Source organism: Dendrobates tinctorius, unplaced genomic scaffold, assembly GCF_039654945.1.
Source record: "Dendrobates tinctorius isolate UK_male_01 unplaced genomic scaffold, ASM3965494v1 ptg000063l, whole genome shotgun sequence".
NCBI classification, from domain to species: Eukaryota; Metazoa; Chordata; class Amphibia; order Anura; family Dendrobatidae; genus Dendrobates; species Dendrobates tinctorius.
In genome coordinates this window covers 14,886,912-14,906,449 of record NW_027361731.1, presented here as the reverse complement: position 1 = coordinate 14,906,449, position 19,538 = coordinate 14,886,912, and the positions used below count along the sequence as shown (strand labels likewise).

General features: G+C 44.1%; 1 protein-coding gene across 2 annotated transcripts in view; it reads right to left on the bottom strand.

Moving 5' to 3' along the window:
* Positions 1-8,203: 8,203 nt before the first annotated feature.
* Positions 8,204-19,538, bottom strand: part of LOC141094287 (oocyte zinc finger protein XlCOF7.1-like) — a 31,380-nt gene continuing 20,045 nt past the window's right edge. For both annotated transcript variants that reach the window (XM_073580124.1, XM_073580125.1), the window contains one exon: positions 8,204-11,184. In XM_073580124.1, coding sequence (XP_073436225.1) covers positions 10,232-11,184 — 953 coding nt within the window. In that variant the 3' untranslated portion in view covers positions 8,204-10,231. The remainder of the gene's footprint in view (positions 11,185-19,538) is intronic.

Genomic DNA, 19,538 nt, shown 5'->3' with positions numbered 1-19,538 from the left:
CTTCTCTATTGGGATTACCATTTGCCTACTGGGCATGTGCTGACATATTTGACAAGAAAGAAGCGGAGACGTTACTTCCACATAGGCCACAAGACTGCACTATAGACCTGCTTCTGACATCCTAACCTCCACAAGGCCGTATTACCACTCAGGCAACACAGGGTGAGGGTAAAACAGTGTAGCGATAATTTATTGAACCAACAGACAATAACATGATGGTGCAAAATTACATAGTTTCACCCTCCACTGACTCGCTAGGATTAGAGCAGATTCATCTTCAAGGCTTTCAGGGCCAATTATCCCCACCTGTGGCACCCCACTTTTGTCAGGCACCCACAGAGAGGAGGTAAGGAGAAGCTTAGAAAGCACACAGTCCATTGAGGCATGTGACTGGAGGGTAACAGCCTGACTTCTCCGTACATCTCCATGGGGCAAATCTGTGTCGCTTTTGATGGAGCCATGGTGTCCTGGCAGATGTCCAGTAGAGTGTTCCTGGCTGTGGTTTTGTAAAGTTCCTCTGATACAGAGGCAGATCCCTTTTATAGCTCACAGCTCTTATTCAGACACTTTTCCACACGATTGAGAGATGGTGGCAGGTGCTCATCTCTCATTTTTTGAATATTTAATGACTCTGCATAGTTTGTCCTGTTTTGTCAAACTGGATGACCTGGTACAATTCGTAATCAACATAATAGCAAACATCGATTGTTCAATGACCCTGCCTCCCTTTCTTGCAAAGATAGCAGACAATAACCTGCAAGAACCAATCCAATATGAGGTAAACAGCACCCATTCAGCAATTTCACAATCATCAATTCTAGAATCAACATTCAGATTAATATGACAATAGTTGTTCAAGACACATGGACTAAAGAAAAACACCAATTCAATAGTCAACTTTCAGACAATAGCTTATATCTCCAGGCCTACTGAAAATAGATGTCTGGTCAATAAAGAGCAAATGCTGTGTCATCACAATTGTGTTTGGGCAACAGCCAGGAATTCCTCTTCAGGTATCGGCAGCTTCTGGTGTTCATGTCGCCGATGATCTTTCTAGGGATTTCTTGAAGATATGGCTTGACACTAAAGTCACTCTGCAGAGACTCTGCGTATGAATAAACATGTATACTAAAGACAATTGGATTCACCTTGTTATAGTCCTGGAGATAAGGTGTGATTGTCCTCCAAGTACATCTGTCTTAAAATCCCACCCTACAAGTTAGGAGCTCGCTTCATCGGTACCTTTGAAGTCAAACAAATTAATGCGGTACCCTGAGAAAACCAAAAGCAAAACACAAAACAAATATCCTGGAATAAAAAAGTAAAAAAATATATTGCAAAAATTGCATGAAGGTAGTAATAGTAATAATAAGGGTATTTAGTTAACATAATTTTGATCAAAATAATGTAGAAGCCATCCCGCCACGTCACGGCAACCCTTGTGGGACAGTCCTAACTCTTGTATTTAAAACCTTTCCACTTGTCAAGTGACGTAAATGTGAACAAGGACAGAGGGACTGAACCACCAGTAATAGTATAGGCCAGACAGGATGGATTTTCCAACTCAGAAACAGGGCGGTCACACCCTTATATGCACAGAATGCACAATGAAACAAATGAGAAACTGGGTCTGAGCAGAAAAAGTAAATTAATGTGCATGCAAAATGTAATTGCATATGAACACATGACCTTTACACAGAGAAAACCAAAAGCAAAACACAAAACAAATATCCTGGAATAAAAAAGTAAAAAAATATATTGCAAAAATTGCATGAAGGTAGTAATAGTAATAATAAGGGTATTTAGTTAACATAATTTTGATCAAAATAATGTAGAAGCCATCCCGCCACGTCACGGCAACCCTTGTGGGACAGTCCTAAATTATGTTAACTAAATACCCTTATTATTACTATTACTACCTTCATGCAATTTTTGCAATATATTTTTTTACTTTTTTATTCCAGGATATTTGTTTTGTGTTTTGCTTTTGGTTTTCTCTGTGTAAAGGTCATGTGTTCACATGCAATTACATTTTGCATGCACATTAATTTACTTTTTCTGCTCAGACCCAGTTTCTCATTTGTTTCATTGTGCATTCTGTGCATATAAGGGTGTGACCGCCCTTTTTCTGAGTTGGAAAATCCATCCTGTCTGGCCTATACTATTACTGGTGGTTCAGTCCCTCTGTCCTTGTTCACATTTACGTCACTTGACAAGTGGAAAGGTTTTAAATACAAGAGTTAGGACTGTCCCACAAGGGTTGCCGTGACGTGGCGGGATGGCTTCTACATTATTTTGATCAAAATTATGTTAACTAAATACCCTTATTATTACTATTACTACCTTCATGCAATTTTTGCAATATATTTTTTTACTTTTTTATTCCAGGATATTTGTTTTGTGTTTTGCTTTTGGTTTTCTCTGTGTAAAGGTCATGTGTTCATGTGCAATTACATTTTGCATGCACATTAATTTACTTTTTCTGCTCAGACCCAGTTTCTCATTTAATGCGGTACCCTACAAACTGAAGATGCCAGCCTCCTTACTGATACCCAATTCCTTCCTTGCGTACATCCAGAAGCCAATCATTCTAAGTCCCTTTTTCAAAGAACCTGATGTCTAAACATTTTTTCAAATGTTCCATAGCGGAGATGTCTCTAGTTTAAAATTTTCAGGGATCGAAAAAAGTGAATAAACCTATACGTGGAGGGATACCATGAACTGAAACTACTTAAAAGAGAATCTTTTCGGTTATTTATGTTAGAAACCAGATGGGTTGAATTTAATATGATCTTATTAATAATAATAAATAATAATAATCTTTATTTATATAGCGCCAACATATTCCGCAGCGCTTTACAGTTTAACAGTTTCAAAACACAAGTCATAAGTAACAACGCTAACAATGCAATAATTAAAGCAAAATAAGACGAAATAAGACGACCCTGCTTGTGAGAGCTTACAATCTACAATGAGGTGAGGGAGATACAGAGTACAGGTGTGTATTTACAATGGTGTATTTACAATGAAGGTCCAGCCATTTTGCGGGAGTGAAGGATGGATGGAGATAGTGAATGGGCTACACACGCACACTTACACAGAGAATGACTTTGATTAGTGAATGTGATAGGCCGCTCTGAACAGGTGTGTTTTGAGGGAGCGCCTAAAACTATGCAAATTGTGGATAGTCCTGATTTCTTGGGGTAGAGCATTCCAGAGGATAGGAGCAGCACGGGAGAAGTCTTGGAGTCGGGAGTGGGAGGTACGGATTAGTGCAGAGGTTAGTCGAAAGTCGTTTGCAGAGCGCAGCGATCGGCTAGGCCGATAGACAGAAATGAGAGAAGAGATGTAAGGGGGTGCCGCACTGTGGAGAGCTTTGTTGGTTAGAACAAGTACTTTGAATTGGATCCTATAATGAATGGGCAGCCAATGTAAGGACTGGCGAAGAGCGGACGCATCCAAGTACCGATTACCCAGATGGACGATCCTGGCCGCTGCATTAAGTATGGACTGGAGAGGGGATAGTCGAGTGACGGGGAGGCCAATTAATAGAGCGTTGCAGTAATCCAGGCGAGAGTGGATCAATGCAACAGTGAGGGTTTTTGTTGTTTCCATAGTGAGAAAAGGGCGGATTCTAGAGATGTTCTTTAGGTGTAAGCGGCAAGAGCGGGCAAGGGATTGTATATGGGATGTGAAGGAGAGATTGGTGTCAAACATAACACCCAGACAGCGTGCCTGCTGTCGGGGTGATATTATGGTGCCACCCACGGAGAGGGAAATGTCAGATTTAGGGAGGTTAGTAGACGGCGGGAGCAGAAGAAGTTCAGTTTTGGAGAGGTTGAGTTTCAGATAGAGAGCGGACATGATATTGGAGACTGCGGACAGTCACTGGCGTTCTGTAGTACAGCGGGGGTAAGGTCGGGGGAAGACGTGTATAGTTGTGTGTCATCAGCATAAAGATGGTACTGAAAGCCAAATCTGCTGATGGTCTGTCCAATTGGGGCCGTGTAGAGAGAGAAAAGAAGGGGGCCAAGGACTGAGCCCTGAGGTACCCCGACAGCAAGAGGAAGAGGAGATGACGTGGAGCCAGAGAACAAAACACTGAAGGAGCGGTCAGAGAGATAGGAAGAGACCCAGGAGAGTGCAGTGTCCTTAATGCCTAGTGACTGGAGCCTAGAGAGTAGGAGATGGTGGTCAACAGTATCGAAAGCTGCAGATAGGTCAAGAAGAATGAGCAGAGAGTGGTCACCGTTACGTTTTGCTGTCAGAAGGTCATTGGTCACTTTGATGAGTGCAGTTTCAGTCGAATGTAGGGGGCGGAAGCTGGACTGTGAAGGGTCTAGAAGGGAGTGAATGGAGAGGTAACTGGTAAGGCGGGAGTAAACTAGGCGTTCCAAAAGTTTAGAGATGAAGGGGAGATTGCAGACTGGTCTGTAGTTGTTTGTGCAGGATGGGTCGAGAGCAGGTTTCTTTAGTAATGGAGTAACGATGGCGTGTTTGAAGGAGGATGGGAAAATGCCCGAGGACAGGGAGAGATTAAAGATTGTAGTTAGATGGTTTGTGACGACTGGAGAGAGAGACTGGAGGAGATGTGAGGGAATGGGGTCGGTAGTGCATGTAGTCGGACGAGAAGCAGAGAGGAGTCTGGAGACTTCTTCTTCTGTGATGGGATCAAATGTGGAGTGAGCCAGGGGAGATGCAGGAAGGGATGGAAGTCACAGCACTTGGTGGTTGGGAGCAGATTTCTTGACGGATATTATCTATTTTTTCTGTAAAGTGGGAGGCCAGGTCATCAGCACAAATGTCTGTGATAGGGGCTTGTGCTTTTGGCCTGAGGAGGGAGTGAAAAGTGTCAAAAAGTTTCTTGGGGTTGTTGGCTAGTGAGGAGATCAGGGTGGTGAAGTAGGTCTGTTTGGCAAGGTGAAGGGCAGCGTTATAGGTTCTTAACATAAATTTGAAGTGTATGAAGTCTTCTGGTGTGCGGGTTTTTCTCCATAGGCGTTCAGCACTCCTGGAGCATCGCTGGAGAAGTTGAGTTTGCGATGTGAGCCAGGGCTGTTTTACTCTGTGTTTGGAGGTTCTGAGGGTGAGGGGAGCTACTTGGTCAAGGGTGCTTCTAAGAGTGTCATTGTAGTGATGAACAGCCAGATTAGGACAGGAAAGAGAGGAGATTGGGGACAGAGATGAGCATAGGGAATCTGAAAGTGTCTGAGGGTTAATAGCTTGTAGATTTCTGACTGTGTGGTAGGTAGGAATGAGCTGGGGTGGGCAAGGATTTGTGAGCGTGAAGGAGAGAATGTTGTGGTCAGAGAGTGGAAGCGGTGAGTTGTTTAGGTGGGAGATTGAACAGAGCCGGCAGAAGACCAGATCAAGGGTGTTACCGTCCTTATGTGTCTCAGAGGTTGAAAGCTGTGAGAGGCCTAGAGAGGTGGTTAGTGATAGAAGCTGGGATGCAGATGTGGAATTAGGGCTGTTAATGGGGATGTTGAAGTCTCCCAGGATGAGGGTTGGTAGTTCTGAGGACATGAAGTGTGGCAGCCAGGCTGAAAAGTGGTCAAGGAAGTGGGTGGGTGAGCCTGGGGGCCGGTATATGACCGCTACCCTGAGGGAGAGGGGACGGAAGAGCCTGATGGTGTGGACCTCAAAAGAAGGGAATAAGAGTGATGGGACTGGGGGGATGACCTGGAAAGTGCATTGTGGGGACAGGAGTATGCTAACTCCACCACCAGGTCTGTTTGTGGGTCTCGGGGAGTGAGAGAATTGTAAGCCACCGTAGGAAATGGCCGCAGGAGAGACAGTGTCAGAATCCTGAATCCAGGTTTCAGTGAGGGCCAACAGATTAAGAGAGTTGTTCAGAAAGTAGTTGTGTAGGAAAGGAAGCTTGTTACAAGCAGACCGTGGATTCCAGAGGGCACAATTAAAAGATTGAGATGAGGGAGTGCAAGTAATGTTAATCAGATTATTGTGGTTTCGATATGAGGTAGGGTAAGGGTTGAGGTTGGGGGATGGTGGACCAGGGTTGGGGGAGATGTCCCCTGAAATCAGTAGAAGGAAGATAAAGAGCCACTAGTTGTTGGAATTGTAAGTAGTTTTTTTCTGCGATGTGTTTGGGCAAGATGGGCTGAGGTTTCTCAGGAAGGTGAGGAGTGTGTGGGAGCTGTACATGGGAGAAGGAAGTATAGAGGGGCTGATGTGTATGAGTCGTGATGGAGGGGGGATAGGGTGATGAATGTGGATGGCAAGGGAACACAGGAGGATAAAAATAAAGCACATGGTTAAAGGGGAAGGCAAAGTGTGGGTTACCTGACTCCTGCCCTGATTAACTGCCATGTATAACTGCCGTTTTGCTGGATGCTTAGCTTCTGTGATGCTTTGCTTATGGGATGCTTGCGTGCTGTACCCAACACTGCGTGCTTCCCCTTAGCAACTACTACATATATAGGCCACACTACAGGGTCAGGAGAGAGGGATTGTGGGAGCTGGTTGGGTATAATTTGGCAGCTGGGGCCAGCACACCAGGGGATGGTTAGATGATCAAGGGCACTAGACCAAGATGTGGCAATATGCTATAGCACCTTCCACCTGATAAGATCTAGAAAGGCCCCAGTCACAGATCTAAAGCAGTAAGTATTACATACAGTGCAACAAATGAACTATACCAAAGCTTTAGCAAGCACATTTAAATATGCAGCAAAATGGTAAAGCAGCAGAAGTATGGAGTTGTACCATTTGGATATATTACAGCAGAGAATAGAGGCAGCAGAGGTGGGAAGTTGTATCATTCAGGCTGCTTGCTAGCAGTGAATGGAGTAAATACATGCAGGGTGGCTCAGTTGATTACCATTTGGATATATTACAGCAGAGAATAGAGGCAGCAGAGGTGGGAAGTTGTATCATTCAGGCTGCTTGCCAGCAGTGAATGGAGTAAATACATGCAGGGTGGCTCAGTTGATTACCATTTGGATATATTACAGCAGAGAATAGAGGCAGCAGAGGTGGGAAGTTGTATCATTCAGGCTGCTTGCTAGCAGTGAATGGAGTAAATACATGCAGGGTGGCTCAGTTGATTACCATTTGGATATATTACAGCAGAGAATAGAGGCAGCAGAGGTGGGAAGTTCTATCATTCAGGCTGCTTGCTAGCAGTGAATGGAGTAAATACATGCAGGGTGGCTCAGTTGATTACCTGTGTGAAGAGAGGTTATTCTTCAATATTAACAATATTTTTATATGCAAATAGATAGGTCATTACTTGCTATGCTTTTTTGCATATGATTTTAATAATTGATTTGAATTTTTATTTTGTACGAGCACTTTTTTTTAATTTTTGTATGGCATTTGATGTTCCCCAATTGGATACCACATATGTGTATGGCAACGTCTGTTACCTGACTTTCAGTTACTGAAATGCCAGACTGTTGAGATAGCAAGAGGACCATGATTAAGACTTTTGGCAAAACATGTAGGTCTAAAACCTCCATATTGCCATCAAGTTTGTTTAGAGCATATTTCATATGGCTAATTAAAAGCTAAGTTTTACAAAGAATCTACAACCTTCATCGCTGAATTTTTCCCACTTTTGGTATTTGTGCTGCAGCTACTCTGGCTTATTTCTTGCGAAGCGAAGTGGACTTTTGTTTCTTTGCACTGTCTCAGCATTCTCATCTGTCACAGGAAGCTGCCTCCAGTCTATAAGACGCACTCACTTATTAGCAAGATCTTTTTCTTGCTAAAAGTGTGTGTCAAAGATCACACTCGGGGGGGGGGGGGGTATGCTAAACCCCACCGCTGCCACCAATTGTCAAGAAATGAACAGGAGTGATCAGACAGAATTCTCACCACAACCACCAATTGTGAAAGATCACCACCTCGGAGGTTGCGCACTGTTATCTTTTTGTCATGAACAGCTCTCTGCCGCGCCCCATCTTCTGAACAATTGCTCGATTGACATACAATTAACAGAGCAGACCTCAGGCTGTTTCCACTGATAGGATGGTTATTGGGAACATAACAATAAGTGTATGGTATATACACCCCTGATTTCAATGCATGGACTGTATATATACCCTGGGTACGGTCACTTCTAACTCCACGCTAAACCAAGAACTACTTGCTGCCACCAACAGTTATTTATACAGGCTGATTTCTGGTGGCATATGGCTTCAAGGTGTTGTTTACAGAACAAAAGGAACAGAATTATATGTTGTGTTTAATCCAAAACGATAGGCAGTGTTTATAAAAAATATACAGAAGGTTTTACAAAGGTGACAAACAATACCGCATATGCAGTGCATAAAATAAACAAGATTAAAGTGGGAAACTTACTATGGTGATCACAGAGATGATTTGGCTTCGCGAAGGAGCACAGCGATTGGGAACGTTCATTGAAAGGGATTGTGCATACAGTGATATTTATCTTTCCAAATGAACCCAGATGATAATTAGCCTTCACCTTTTATCTGCATCTAAGTTACTCCCAGACACCTCTCCTTGATGACCTCACATGGGCCGGGTTTTGGGATGTTCTCAGCTCTTCAGGATTTTATAAAATTCCCAACATTAACAACAGCTTCACTCCTGAAGACCGCAGAAGTTCAACATCGCCAGTATTTTTTTTATAGAGATACCTTTCTTCTATATAGTTAGTAAACATGACATGGCTATAGTCAGCAATCCGACCGCTACTGATTTGGGGCTTATAGGTAGGTATTGCTTTATGGATTTTAAGGTTTTCTATACCACTGTCTTATAGTCAAACTATGGTTAGTTGTAAATTAATTTCCCTTTTTTATTTAATTATATGACTGTTTATATCTTTTTGTACAATTTCACTTGAATCATAGAATCGTAGAGTTGGAAGGGACCTCCTGGGCCATCTGGTCCAACCCCCTGCTCAAAGCAGGATTCGCTAAATCATCCCAGACAGATGTCTGTCCAGCTTCTGTTCGAAGACTTCTATTGAAGGAGAACTTACCACCTCTCGTGGCAGCCTGTTCCACTCATTGATCACTCTGTCAAAAAGTTTTCTCTAATATCTAATCTGTGTCTCCTCCCATTCAGTTTCATCCCATTGCTTCTAGTCTTTCCTTGTGCAAATGAGAATAAAGATGATCCTTCTACAATGTGACAGCCCTTGAGTTATTTGTAGACAGATATTAAGTCTCCTCTCAGTCTTCTCTTCTGCAAGCTAAACATTTCCCAAATCCTGCAACCTTTCCTCATAAGACAGGGTTTGAAGACCGGTCACCATTCTGGTCGCTCTTTTCTGAACTTGCTCCAGTTTATTGATGTCTTTTTTAAAATGTGGCGCCCAAAACTGGACACAGTATTCCAGATGAGGTCTGACCCAAGAGGAGTAGAGGGAAATAATGACTTCACGTGATCTAGACTGTATGCTTCCGTTAAAACATCCTAGAATTGCATTTGCCTTTTTTGCTGCAGCATCACACTGTTGATGCATATTCAGTTGATATTCAATACATCCAAAGAGGGGGCCAGTAAAGCTGGCACTGATTGGGAGCATGGCTCGTGTGATGCAACAACCACATGTGAGCCTCAGGAATGTGAGTCCCGAAACCACTGGAATGGCGCCGGCACGGAAGCGGAGATGAGTGTTTTTATTTTAACGAAGTCAAACATGAGGAATGACAAGGGGTTGTCCGTTAAATCATTTCGAATATAACGAACATGAAAAAAAGCTTCTCCCCTGTGTGACTGCTCTGTTTATGAAGAGTTCATTTTCAAACAAAATAGTTACCACATAAGGAATATAAAAAAGGCTTCTCCCCTAAGGCTAGTTTCACACTTGCGTTTTTTTTGCTCAAAAAAACGCATGCGTTTTTTTCCTATACTTTACATGGGTGCGCATACACATGCGTTTGTACGCGCATGCGTTTTTTGTAGTGTGCGCTCGGGCTCACAAAATGCATCCTGTTGCATTTTTTGTGCGTCCAACTTGTCCCCAAAAAAACGCATGCGCATGCAATGCGGATTTTTTTCACCCAAACACCCATTATAGTCTATGGGTGCGCTGGCGTGTGCATGGTAATGCGCAAGTCAGCGCAAAAAAATCATGCGTTTAAAAAAAAAAACATGCTCAAAACCGCAAAAAAACACTCACAAACGCATGATGCGCTTTTTTATGTGCGTTTGCACTGTGCGCAGCGCAAAAAAACGCAAGTGTGAAAGTAGCCTTAGAGACTTTTCTGGTCACCAAGAAAAGATGATTTCTTCACAAAACATTTTCCACATTCTGAATAGAAAAAGGCATGTCCCCTGTGTGGGATCTTTGGAGAATAACAATATCTGATTTCAGTACAAAACATTTCCCCCATTCTGAGCATGCAGAAGGCTTCTTCTCTGTGTGACCACTCTGATGATGGATAAGACTTGATTTCCTTGTAAAATATTTCCCACATTCTGAACATGAAAAAGGCTTCACACCTGTGTGAGTTCTCTGATGTGTATCAAGAAGCGCCTTCCGATTAAAACATTTCCCACATTCCGAACAAGAAAAAGGCTTCTCCCCTGTGTGACATCTCTGATGTGTGATAAGACTTGATTTCCTTGTAAAATATTTTCCACATTCTGAACATGAAAAAGGCTTCTCCCCTGTATGTGTTCTCCGATGTGCGTTAAGATGTGATGTATCTGTAAAACAATTCCCACATTCTGAACATGAAAAAGGCTTCTCCCCTGTGTGAGTTCTCTGATGTTTGACAAGACTTGATTTCGCAGCAAAACATTTCCCACATTCCGAACATGAAAATGGCTTCTCCCCTGTGTGAATTCTCTGGTGACTTACCAGATTTGATTTCTTGCTAAAACATTTACCACACTTGGAACAAGAATAGTTATTCTCTACTGTGTGAGTTTTTTGATGTTTAACAAACGATTTTTCAAAAGAAAAACTATTATATTCTAAATCTGAAAATGATTTTTTTGCTTTATGAGCAGTTAGTTTTTGAATGCTTATTTTGTGACTTTGATTTTCCTTAGCACTCTGTAATAAATCAGAAGACAGGACCTGTTTGAAAGGATCAGATGAGAGATTATCGATGTTAAAGGATGATGGTATATCTGGAGTAACGGCATTCATTGTAATTGTATCCTGTGGAATCTCAAGATCAGCTGATTTAAAAAGTGAAGATGTCAGTTGTCCCTCTGATCTCCTGGTGCAGTTATCTGCCAAGAATAAAATCAATTATTAATTTTGACTAAAATATCCTTGACTTATATTTCTGAACATTTCTACTTAAACTATCTGCAAAAATAGCAAGTTATGCAAAAATATTGATATACCAAGAAAATGACAGTTCATAGAAAACTTCATAAGATGAACGAGTAGATCGTGGAGCTCAACTGTTTGTTCACTCTGCTTCCCAAATATCGAATAAAAAGCCACCAAACTGTATAGTAAGCAAAAATTATACCAATAAAAAAAACTCATCATCTGAAGAAAAGTCCCCACTCAGGTCCATAATCTGTCAGTGGAAAAACAGGTTTCCACATTATTAGTGGCGCAAAGTCTTTTGAAAAGCAGCATGGCTTCTGTAAACCAATCCAGCAATATCAGCTCTGCCAGAAGGTGCCAGATACAAGCTTGTTCTCCTCTGTGGTCAGCTCCCGGCTTCTGTATTAATCACCTGTTGTGACCCCGGCCCATTTACTGACTACTCTTGCATCTTCTGATTTGGTATTTTCTCTGCTTTCCTGGTTCTGACCCAGTAACCTAACTTTTCATCTTTCCATCTCACACAACAGAACAGCAGGTAACAATGTGGCCCAAGACTCGGGCTCTCTGTGTAAGTCCAAATCCATGTATATCCTTTAACCTCTTTCTGACAATGGGTGTAATAGTACGCCGATGTCGGACACCCTCCCTTGGATTTGGGCTCCACATCTTTCCCGGCACGTCAGCTGTTTTGAAAAGCTGACAGCGGCATTTAAAATGCTCTTCCGGCAATCATGGGTGGAAATCCTGCCCACCGGTTACCACGTCACGTGATCGCGGTTCACCGATAGGTCGGCATGACAACCATAAGTCTCCTGGAGACATCTATGGTTGTCACTGCCAGATTGCTAGTAATTCTGTTACACACAGGTGATTTGAACATCGCCTGTATGTGGCAGAGCTGATTGAGTTATGGCAGCTTCTAGTCTCTCATGGAGACTATTGAAGCATGCCAAAAGTAAAAAAGAAAAAAAAAAAAAAGTTCAAGTCACTCCCCTTTCACCCCATTCACAATAAAACAAAATAAAAAATAAAACCTACACATATTTGGTATCACCGCGTTCAGAATCACCCGATCTATCAATAAAAGGATCAACCTGATCGCTAGACGGTGTAGTAGGAAAAAAAATTGAAAACACCAGAATTACGTTTTTTTGGTCGCTGCAACAATGTATTAAAACAGATTTGGAGTGGATGGATTTTGTTTCAGGACCCACCTGATCTCCATAATTTGTTTGGCTGACTTTTTCAGTTACATAGGAAATTGCACATTAATAATATATATATATATATATATATATATATATATATATATATATATATATATATATATATATATATAATTTTAAAGGACCCCTTTATCCATAACCCTTTTTTTTTTCTTCCCTTGTCTTTCTTTCCCTCTTTTTTTATCCTATGTCTTTCCTCTGCATAATATTGAGGATACTTCCTCTCTTGAATAACTTGTTGGCGCAACCATCTGGTTATTGTTATTGTCTGCCATGGTGTGTTTGACGTACTGTTAAAAGGTTGTATTCTCATTTTTGAATACTAGATATTTTCTATGATTCTATATATTATCGGTTTTCATATAATATATTCTTTGTTTGTAAAATGTTTAATAAAATAGATTGAACATAAAATGCAATAACGGGCGATCAAAAGATCATATCAGCACCAAAATGGTATCATTAAAAACGTCAGCTCAGCACGCATAAAATAAGCCCTCACCCAACCCGAGATCATGCCATTTTTCAAAAACAAAGTTTATGTCCTTTTTTATCTGTGGTGAAAAAAAAAATTCCAGACATGTTTGGTGTCTATGAACTCGTAATGACCTGGAGAATCATAATGGTACGTCAGTTTTAGGATTTAGTGAACCTAGCAAAAAAGCAAAACAAAAAACAAGTGTGGGATTGCACTTTTTTTTGCAATTTCACCGCACTTGGAATACCACACTTGGACTTTTTTTTTTCCTGTTTTTGAGTACATGACATGATAAAACCAATAGTGTCGTTCAAAAGTACAACTCGTCCTGCCATTTTGACCAAAAAATAAGAAAGCTATGGCTTTGGAAAGAAAGGGAGCAAAAAACGAAAACGTAAAACCAAAAATACCTCTGGTCGTTAAGGGGTTGATGAGCAAGACAATCTCTGAGACATGGAAAATGGAGTAGATAGCACCAAGCCTGACAGTAGTAGCCATCTTTTGAGCTGCCAGGTGACCATGAACAGTGCCCCCGATATATTGTGTCTCCAAACTATTCCAGCAAGATTTACAAATTCAAATAGCTAAACGCGCTCCTTCTCTTCTTGACCCCGCCATGTGCCCAGACAGTGGATTACCACAGTATGTAGTGTATAGCTGGATTCAAGAGAAGTTGGAAAATAATTTGTAAGGTCAATTTGTTTCCTATTACACTTATTGATGAATTCCAAAGTTATCACCACATAAAGTGACACATATCAAATTTGAAATATGGGACCTAATTAGGAAGATAAAACTGACTGCGGGAAGTGGTTAAATCAGAGTATTTGGGGAACTAACTTCTGTAGTCAAAAACTGAGTATAGATACTGAAATAATCAAACTCAACAGTCTTCATCAGTAATGAATGAGTAACTAGTGGTGAAACCTCTCTGGAGTAACTAGAGTTGGTCGCATGCTAATCCCCGCATGTTTTGTGGCTGTCCAACAGTCGTGAAACATTCGGCCACGGGGAGTCAGTCAAACATGTCATTCGAGAATAGAGAAATTAAGAGTTTACAGGGAAAAAAAAATGTTAAAACAATAATGACTTGTATATAAGGCAAAATTTTAAAAATATTCATTAGTTATAAATAAAAGTAAACCAAAATTGATTTTTATTTAAAAAACTTGGAAATTTCAGTGTAATTTATGCAGAAAGCAAGAAGTGCCAAAAATGAGGGACTCCGATGCACCCTGTATTAGACATAAGGGAGGTCCTCCTACACATTCTGTTCAAATGGTCATGCAGTGGTACTTCTAAACTCATAAAGCTATACGCCAAGTGCCAATAATTACCAGCAGAGTCATTCATACACACTCCAAGGTACCAACTGTACTACTTCATTCAAATATTGTGAACAAAGTGTAGTTGTAGTTAGAGATGAGCGAATTTATTAGGAAAATGTTTGCCAAATATAAATTCAGCACAAATATGGCACATTCGGATTTGTGATTGCAAACCCGAGCAAAATTTCATAAAATTGGTAAAAACAAAATTCGGTAAAAGTGCAGGAAAATATTTGTGTTGCCATCAAAAATATTTTCAGCACTTTAACAACGATAATGGTGGTGTATGATGAGGAGAGGGGGTTTGCAGAGCTTAGAGGTGCAGCGTTATTGTATGCACAGCACAGCTGTCCTTTTTTTTCCCTTAAAGGGAATCCGTCACCCCATTTTAGCCCTATAAGATGCGGACACTGCCATCAGGGGCTTATCTACAGCATTCTGTAATGCTGTAGATAAGCCGCCCCCCCCCCCCCCCCCGATGAAACCTGAAAGATAAGAAAAACACATTAGATTATACTCACTGGGGGGTGGAGTCGGGGGCGGTGGGTGTCACGATCCGGTCCAGCGCCTCCCATCTTCACACCTACTGCCACTAACAACAGTGACAGTGTTAGGCATCGGGTTCCTGCAGCGGATCAGCAGGAATCCAGAGCCTCACATTCTGCGGTCTCTCGTTGTCTATCGACCGCAGAGGAGATTGCTCAGCAGTCTCAGCATCCCAGACGCTCTGCCTAGACCTGCTCTGTGGGTCTTGCTGTTGCTGCCACCTTTGGGTCAGCAATAGCAATGCAGGCTGCTTGCAGCAAAACACTCCAGAGGCCAAGTCCTTTGGCGTGCTTCTGGGCATGCTCACGAGACAATCTCCCATTGGAGATCGGGAGTCACATGCTCAGGTCCTTCTCCTGATCCCATTGGTCCATCTCAGATCTGGAAGGTCCCGGAAGCGCACGGCTATAAAAGGTCCGCATGGCCGCTCGGCCATGCGCTAGTATAGTCTCTAGTTGCTACTGTGTGAATGATGATGGATGCATGAACCTGCGAATGACTCATTAAGATCACCTTCCTCTGATATTACGAGTGTGTATAGGGACTTAGCTTTAGAGTCTGTGCCAGCCTGTGGCAAGCTACAAGCCACAACAGCATCCTCCACAGTGCTAGCATCCGACAGTGCGCCTGCTACCGGGCATTGTCAATTAGCGGCAGTGTCTGTCGCCGCACTGCAGCTCCTCTCGGGGTCCGCAGTTGCGACGCCGCACGCACGGTAGGTCTAGACGGACTCTGACCCTCTGCCTAGGGTCCAGCTCCTGTGACCACATACCGTGTGTGCACTTCTCTGAGACCTGTGAGTCCAACAGGCTCAGTATTTATGTTAATGCCTTTGGCGTCTGTGAAGCCAACAGAGTACGCCCAGCGCACACCGGTTGACGTCCAACCCGTGTGCAATAATACAGCCATATTTAGTGTTTGACATTATTTAGCAGCAGTGTTAACACCTTGTGCACGGTGGACCCCGAGCGGCGAACGCACTTTATTTAGTGCGTTCCGCCGTTCCTAACATTATACTAGCGTCAGGGTGTGGCTAATAATGGCGGACCAGCAGCAGCTACAGCAGTACATTCGGCAGCTGGAGGGAAGGTTGGCAGCCCTCGAGAGTTCCACCTCGGCTGCGGATGCTGCTGCGGTCGCTGCTCAGACAATTGCAGAAGCTGTTTCCCGTACGTCCATGTCCACGCCGACAATTTCCCGCCTCCCGTTGCCCGATAAATTTTCTGGTGACAGCGCCACCTGTAGGGGTTTTGTGAGCCAGGGCTCTATCCAGCTCGAGTTACTGGCCACGTGATTCCCTATAGAGCGGGCTAAGGTGGGGTTTATCGTCTCCCTCTTGTCAGGCAGGGCATTGGAATGTGCTACGCCACTATGGGAGCGTGATGACCCTGTGGTACTGAGCGCTGCTCAGTTTCTAAAATCACTAAAGAAGGTCTTTCTGAGGCCCCGGTTCACTCACGACACCTCTCTCCAGTTACTAGCGTTAACACAGGGATCCCTGTCGGTCAGTCAGTACGCCGTCCGTTTCCGGACACTGGCTTCCGAGCTGGAGTGGCCTGATAAAACACTCATCCCTGTGTTTTGGAGAGGGTTGGCTGAGCATGTCAAAGATGCTTTATCTACCAGGGAGGTTCTCGTAAGTCTGGAGGAGTTGATTGCCATTTCCACCCGTATTGACCTCCGTTTTACGGAGCGCGGGCTGGAGCGTACTCAATCCAGACAGAAGCTTGGGTTGGCTCCCGACTTCTCTGAATTTCTTGAACCCCGTGATCTGGAAGTCATACCTCCTGAACCCATGGATGTGTCTCGTACCGGTCCCAAACCGCGTCCGGGACAGGGCTCCACATGCTGTTACCTGTGTCGCCAGTCTGGCCACCTGGCTAACAGGTGTCCGAAGCAATCGAAAAAACATTCACCTCCAGAAGTAGTTGGTGGGGATCTACATAATATGAAAACTTTCTCCTCCAAACCGGTATTCCGAGGGACGTTAGACAGTGGAGCTTCCACCTGGGAGGTAGAGGTCACGGTGGACTCTGGGGCAGAAGGAAATTGTATGTCTTCGGCCTTCGCCCAAAAGTACGCTATTCCACTGGTGCCACTCCCTCACCCTGTGACCGTCAGGGTGGTCAATGGATCTACCTTACCATCTCAGATTACCCACCAGACAGCACCCCTGGGGTTTTCAATCTCCCCGTCTCATCACGAGACATTGTCCCTGCTCATTATGCCAAAGGGCATTGACCAGGTGCTTCTTGGACTTCCCTGGCTCCGTTGCCATTCCCCTCATATAGAGTGGTCCTCGGGGAGTATACTGGGCTGGAGCAAGGACTGTGTGGGAAGGTGCATGGGGGGCAGTGTCCAAGTAGCCTCTGCGGAGGTGCCCACGGGTCTTGCTGCGCCCTCCACTGGGAATCTGAGGTCCACGGTTACGGCCGCCCTTGAATTAGTGCCGTCGGCCAAGACCTTTGTCCCGCCTCACCTGCGGTCCAAGGTTCTCGCGTGGGCATACGCATCCCAGATGGGTGGTCACTTTGGTTACAAGTGAACCACAAAACTCCTGGCAAGGTCTTAATGGTGGCCGCACAGGGCTTGGGACACAAAAAAATACATTCAGGCATGCGCCTCTTGTGCTCGGAGCAGCCCCTCTAAACAGAGGCCTGCTGGGTTACTGTATCCCTTGCCGGTGGCAGACCGGGCAGTGAAGGTTCGCGACCGTTTGGGTCGCACCCCGCATGTCACTCAAGCCTCTAAAGAGAGAATGAAGACGCCCGCCGACACATATCGGCACCCCGCTCCAACTTTTGCTCCTGGTGACTTTGCTATCCCTGACGCCTTCCACATGTCCCTTCTCAAACCTGTTCACACGTCCCGGTTTTTCGAGACATCTGCCAGGATATAAGACTTGTCTTTGGACGAGTCTGAGGCCTATACCTCTATGGGACACAAGGTGGTACGTGGCAAGAAATTTTTTTTTGATGGATTGGAAGGCTCCGAGGGGAGGGGCCCCTAGGAGGGGGGGTAATGTTAGGCGTCGGGTTCCTGCATCGGCTCAGCAGGAATCCAGAGCCTTGCATTCTGCGGTCTCTCATTGTCTATCGACCGCAGAGGAGATTGCTCAGCAGTCTCAGCGTCCCAGACGCTCTGCGGGTCTGGCTGTTGCTGCCACCTTTGGGTCAGCAATAGCAATGCAGGCTGCTTTGCAGCAAAATGCTCCAGAGGCTAAGTCCTCTCGTCGTGCTTCTGGGCATGCTCACGAGACGATCTCCCATTGGAGATCAGGAGTCACATGCTCAGGTCCTTCGCCTGATCCCATTGGTCCATCTCAGAGATCTGGAAGGTCCAGGAAGCGCACGGCTATAAAAGGTCCGCATGGCCGCTCGGCCATGCGCTAGTATAGTCTCTAGTTGCTACTGTGTGAATGATGATGGATGCATGAACCTGCGAATGACTCATTAAGATCCCCTTCCTCTGATATTACGAGTGTGTATAGGGACTTAGCTTTAGAGTCAGCGCCAGCCAGTGGCAAGCTGCAAGCCACAACAGCATCCTCCACAGTGCTAGCGTCCAACAGTGCGCCTGCTACCAGGCATTGTCGATTAGTGGCAGTGTCTGTCGCCGCGCTGCAGCTCCTCTCGGCATCTGCAGTTGGGACGCCGCACGCACGGTAGGTCTAGACGGACTCTGACCCTCTGCCTAGGGTCCAGCTCTTGTGACCACATACCGTGCATGCATGTCTCTGAGTCCTTTGAGTCCAACAGGCTCAGTATTTATGTTAATGCCTTTGGCATCTCTGTGAAGCCAACAGAGTACACCCAGCGCACACCTGGTGACGTCCAACCCGCATGCAATAATACCGCCATATTTAGTGTTTGCCATTATTTAGCAGCAGTATTAACACCTTGTGCACGGTGGACCCCGAGCGGCGAACGCACTTTATTTTAGTGCGTTCCGCCGTTCCTAACAGACAGTAGGTGTGGATGATGGGGGTAAGAGTCCCAAAAGCCCCCCACCTGCTGTCATTCAGACTTTAATATAACGCTCATCATTCTCCTCTGCTCGTCGGCAGAACAAGGGAGGATGACAGCTGGCTTCAGCACCTGCCACCGGGGAACAGCACTTACTGGAGCACTTCATCCCCAGCGGCTGTCTGTGTGGTACTGATGCGGCCACCCGTAGTACACACGGACATCTCCAGTACCAGTTTTTCCAGTAACAGAAATAAACGGACATGTGAAAGAGGCCTAACTGAGGCTCTCAGACAAAGCCAGCAGGGCACATGTCCTACAAGTGTGTTGTGCACGGTTTCTATTGTGCTCCATGCACAAGTACAGCATATTAAATAATATTTTTAATCGCTAAATGTGAAAAAGCCTGCTGTATCCCACCTTGTCATTTTTTACTGTTTTGATATGAAACTGTTTGAAGACCTAATGCGCATTAAAAAAATTATATAATTTTTTCTGTTGATAAACGTGATACAGCCCGCTATACCCAACTTTTTCATTTAGTGCCGTTGAAATTCTTCTGTGTGCAGAGCTTTTGCACTTTTTTTTTTTTTTTTTTTTACAAAACGTGATACATCAGGTGAGATCTGAGATTGAAATTGTTTTGCGCCTATCTTCTAGATTATGTGCTTCTTTGGCATCCAATTTCTGACGGGCATCTTTTATGCCTAGCTTGAGACACGCATCTGTTGCACCTATCTTCTGACGAGCATCAAACGC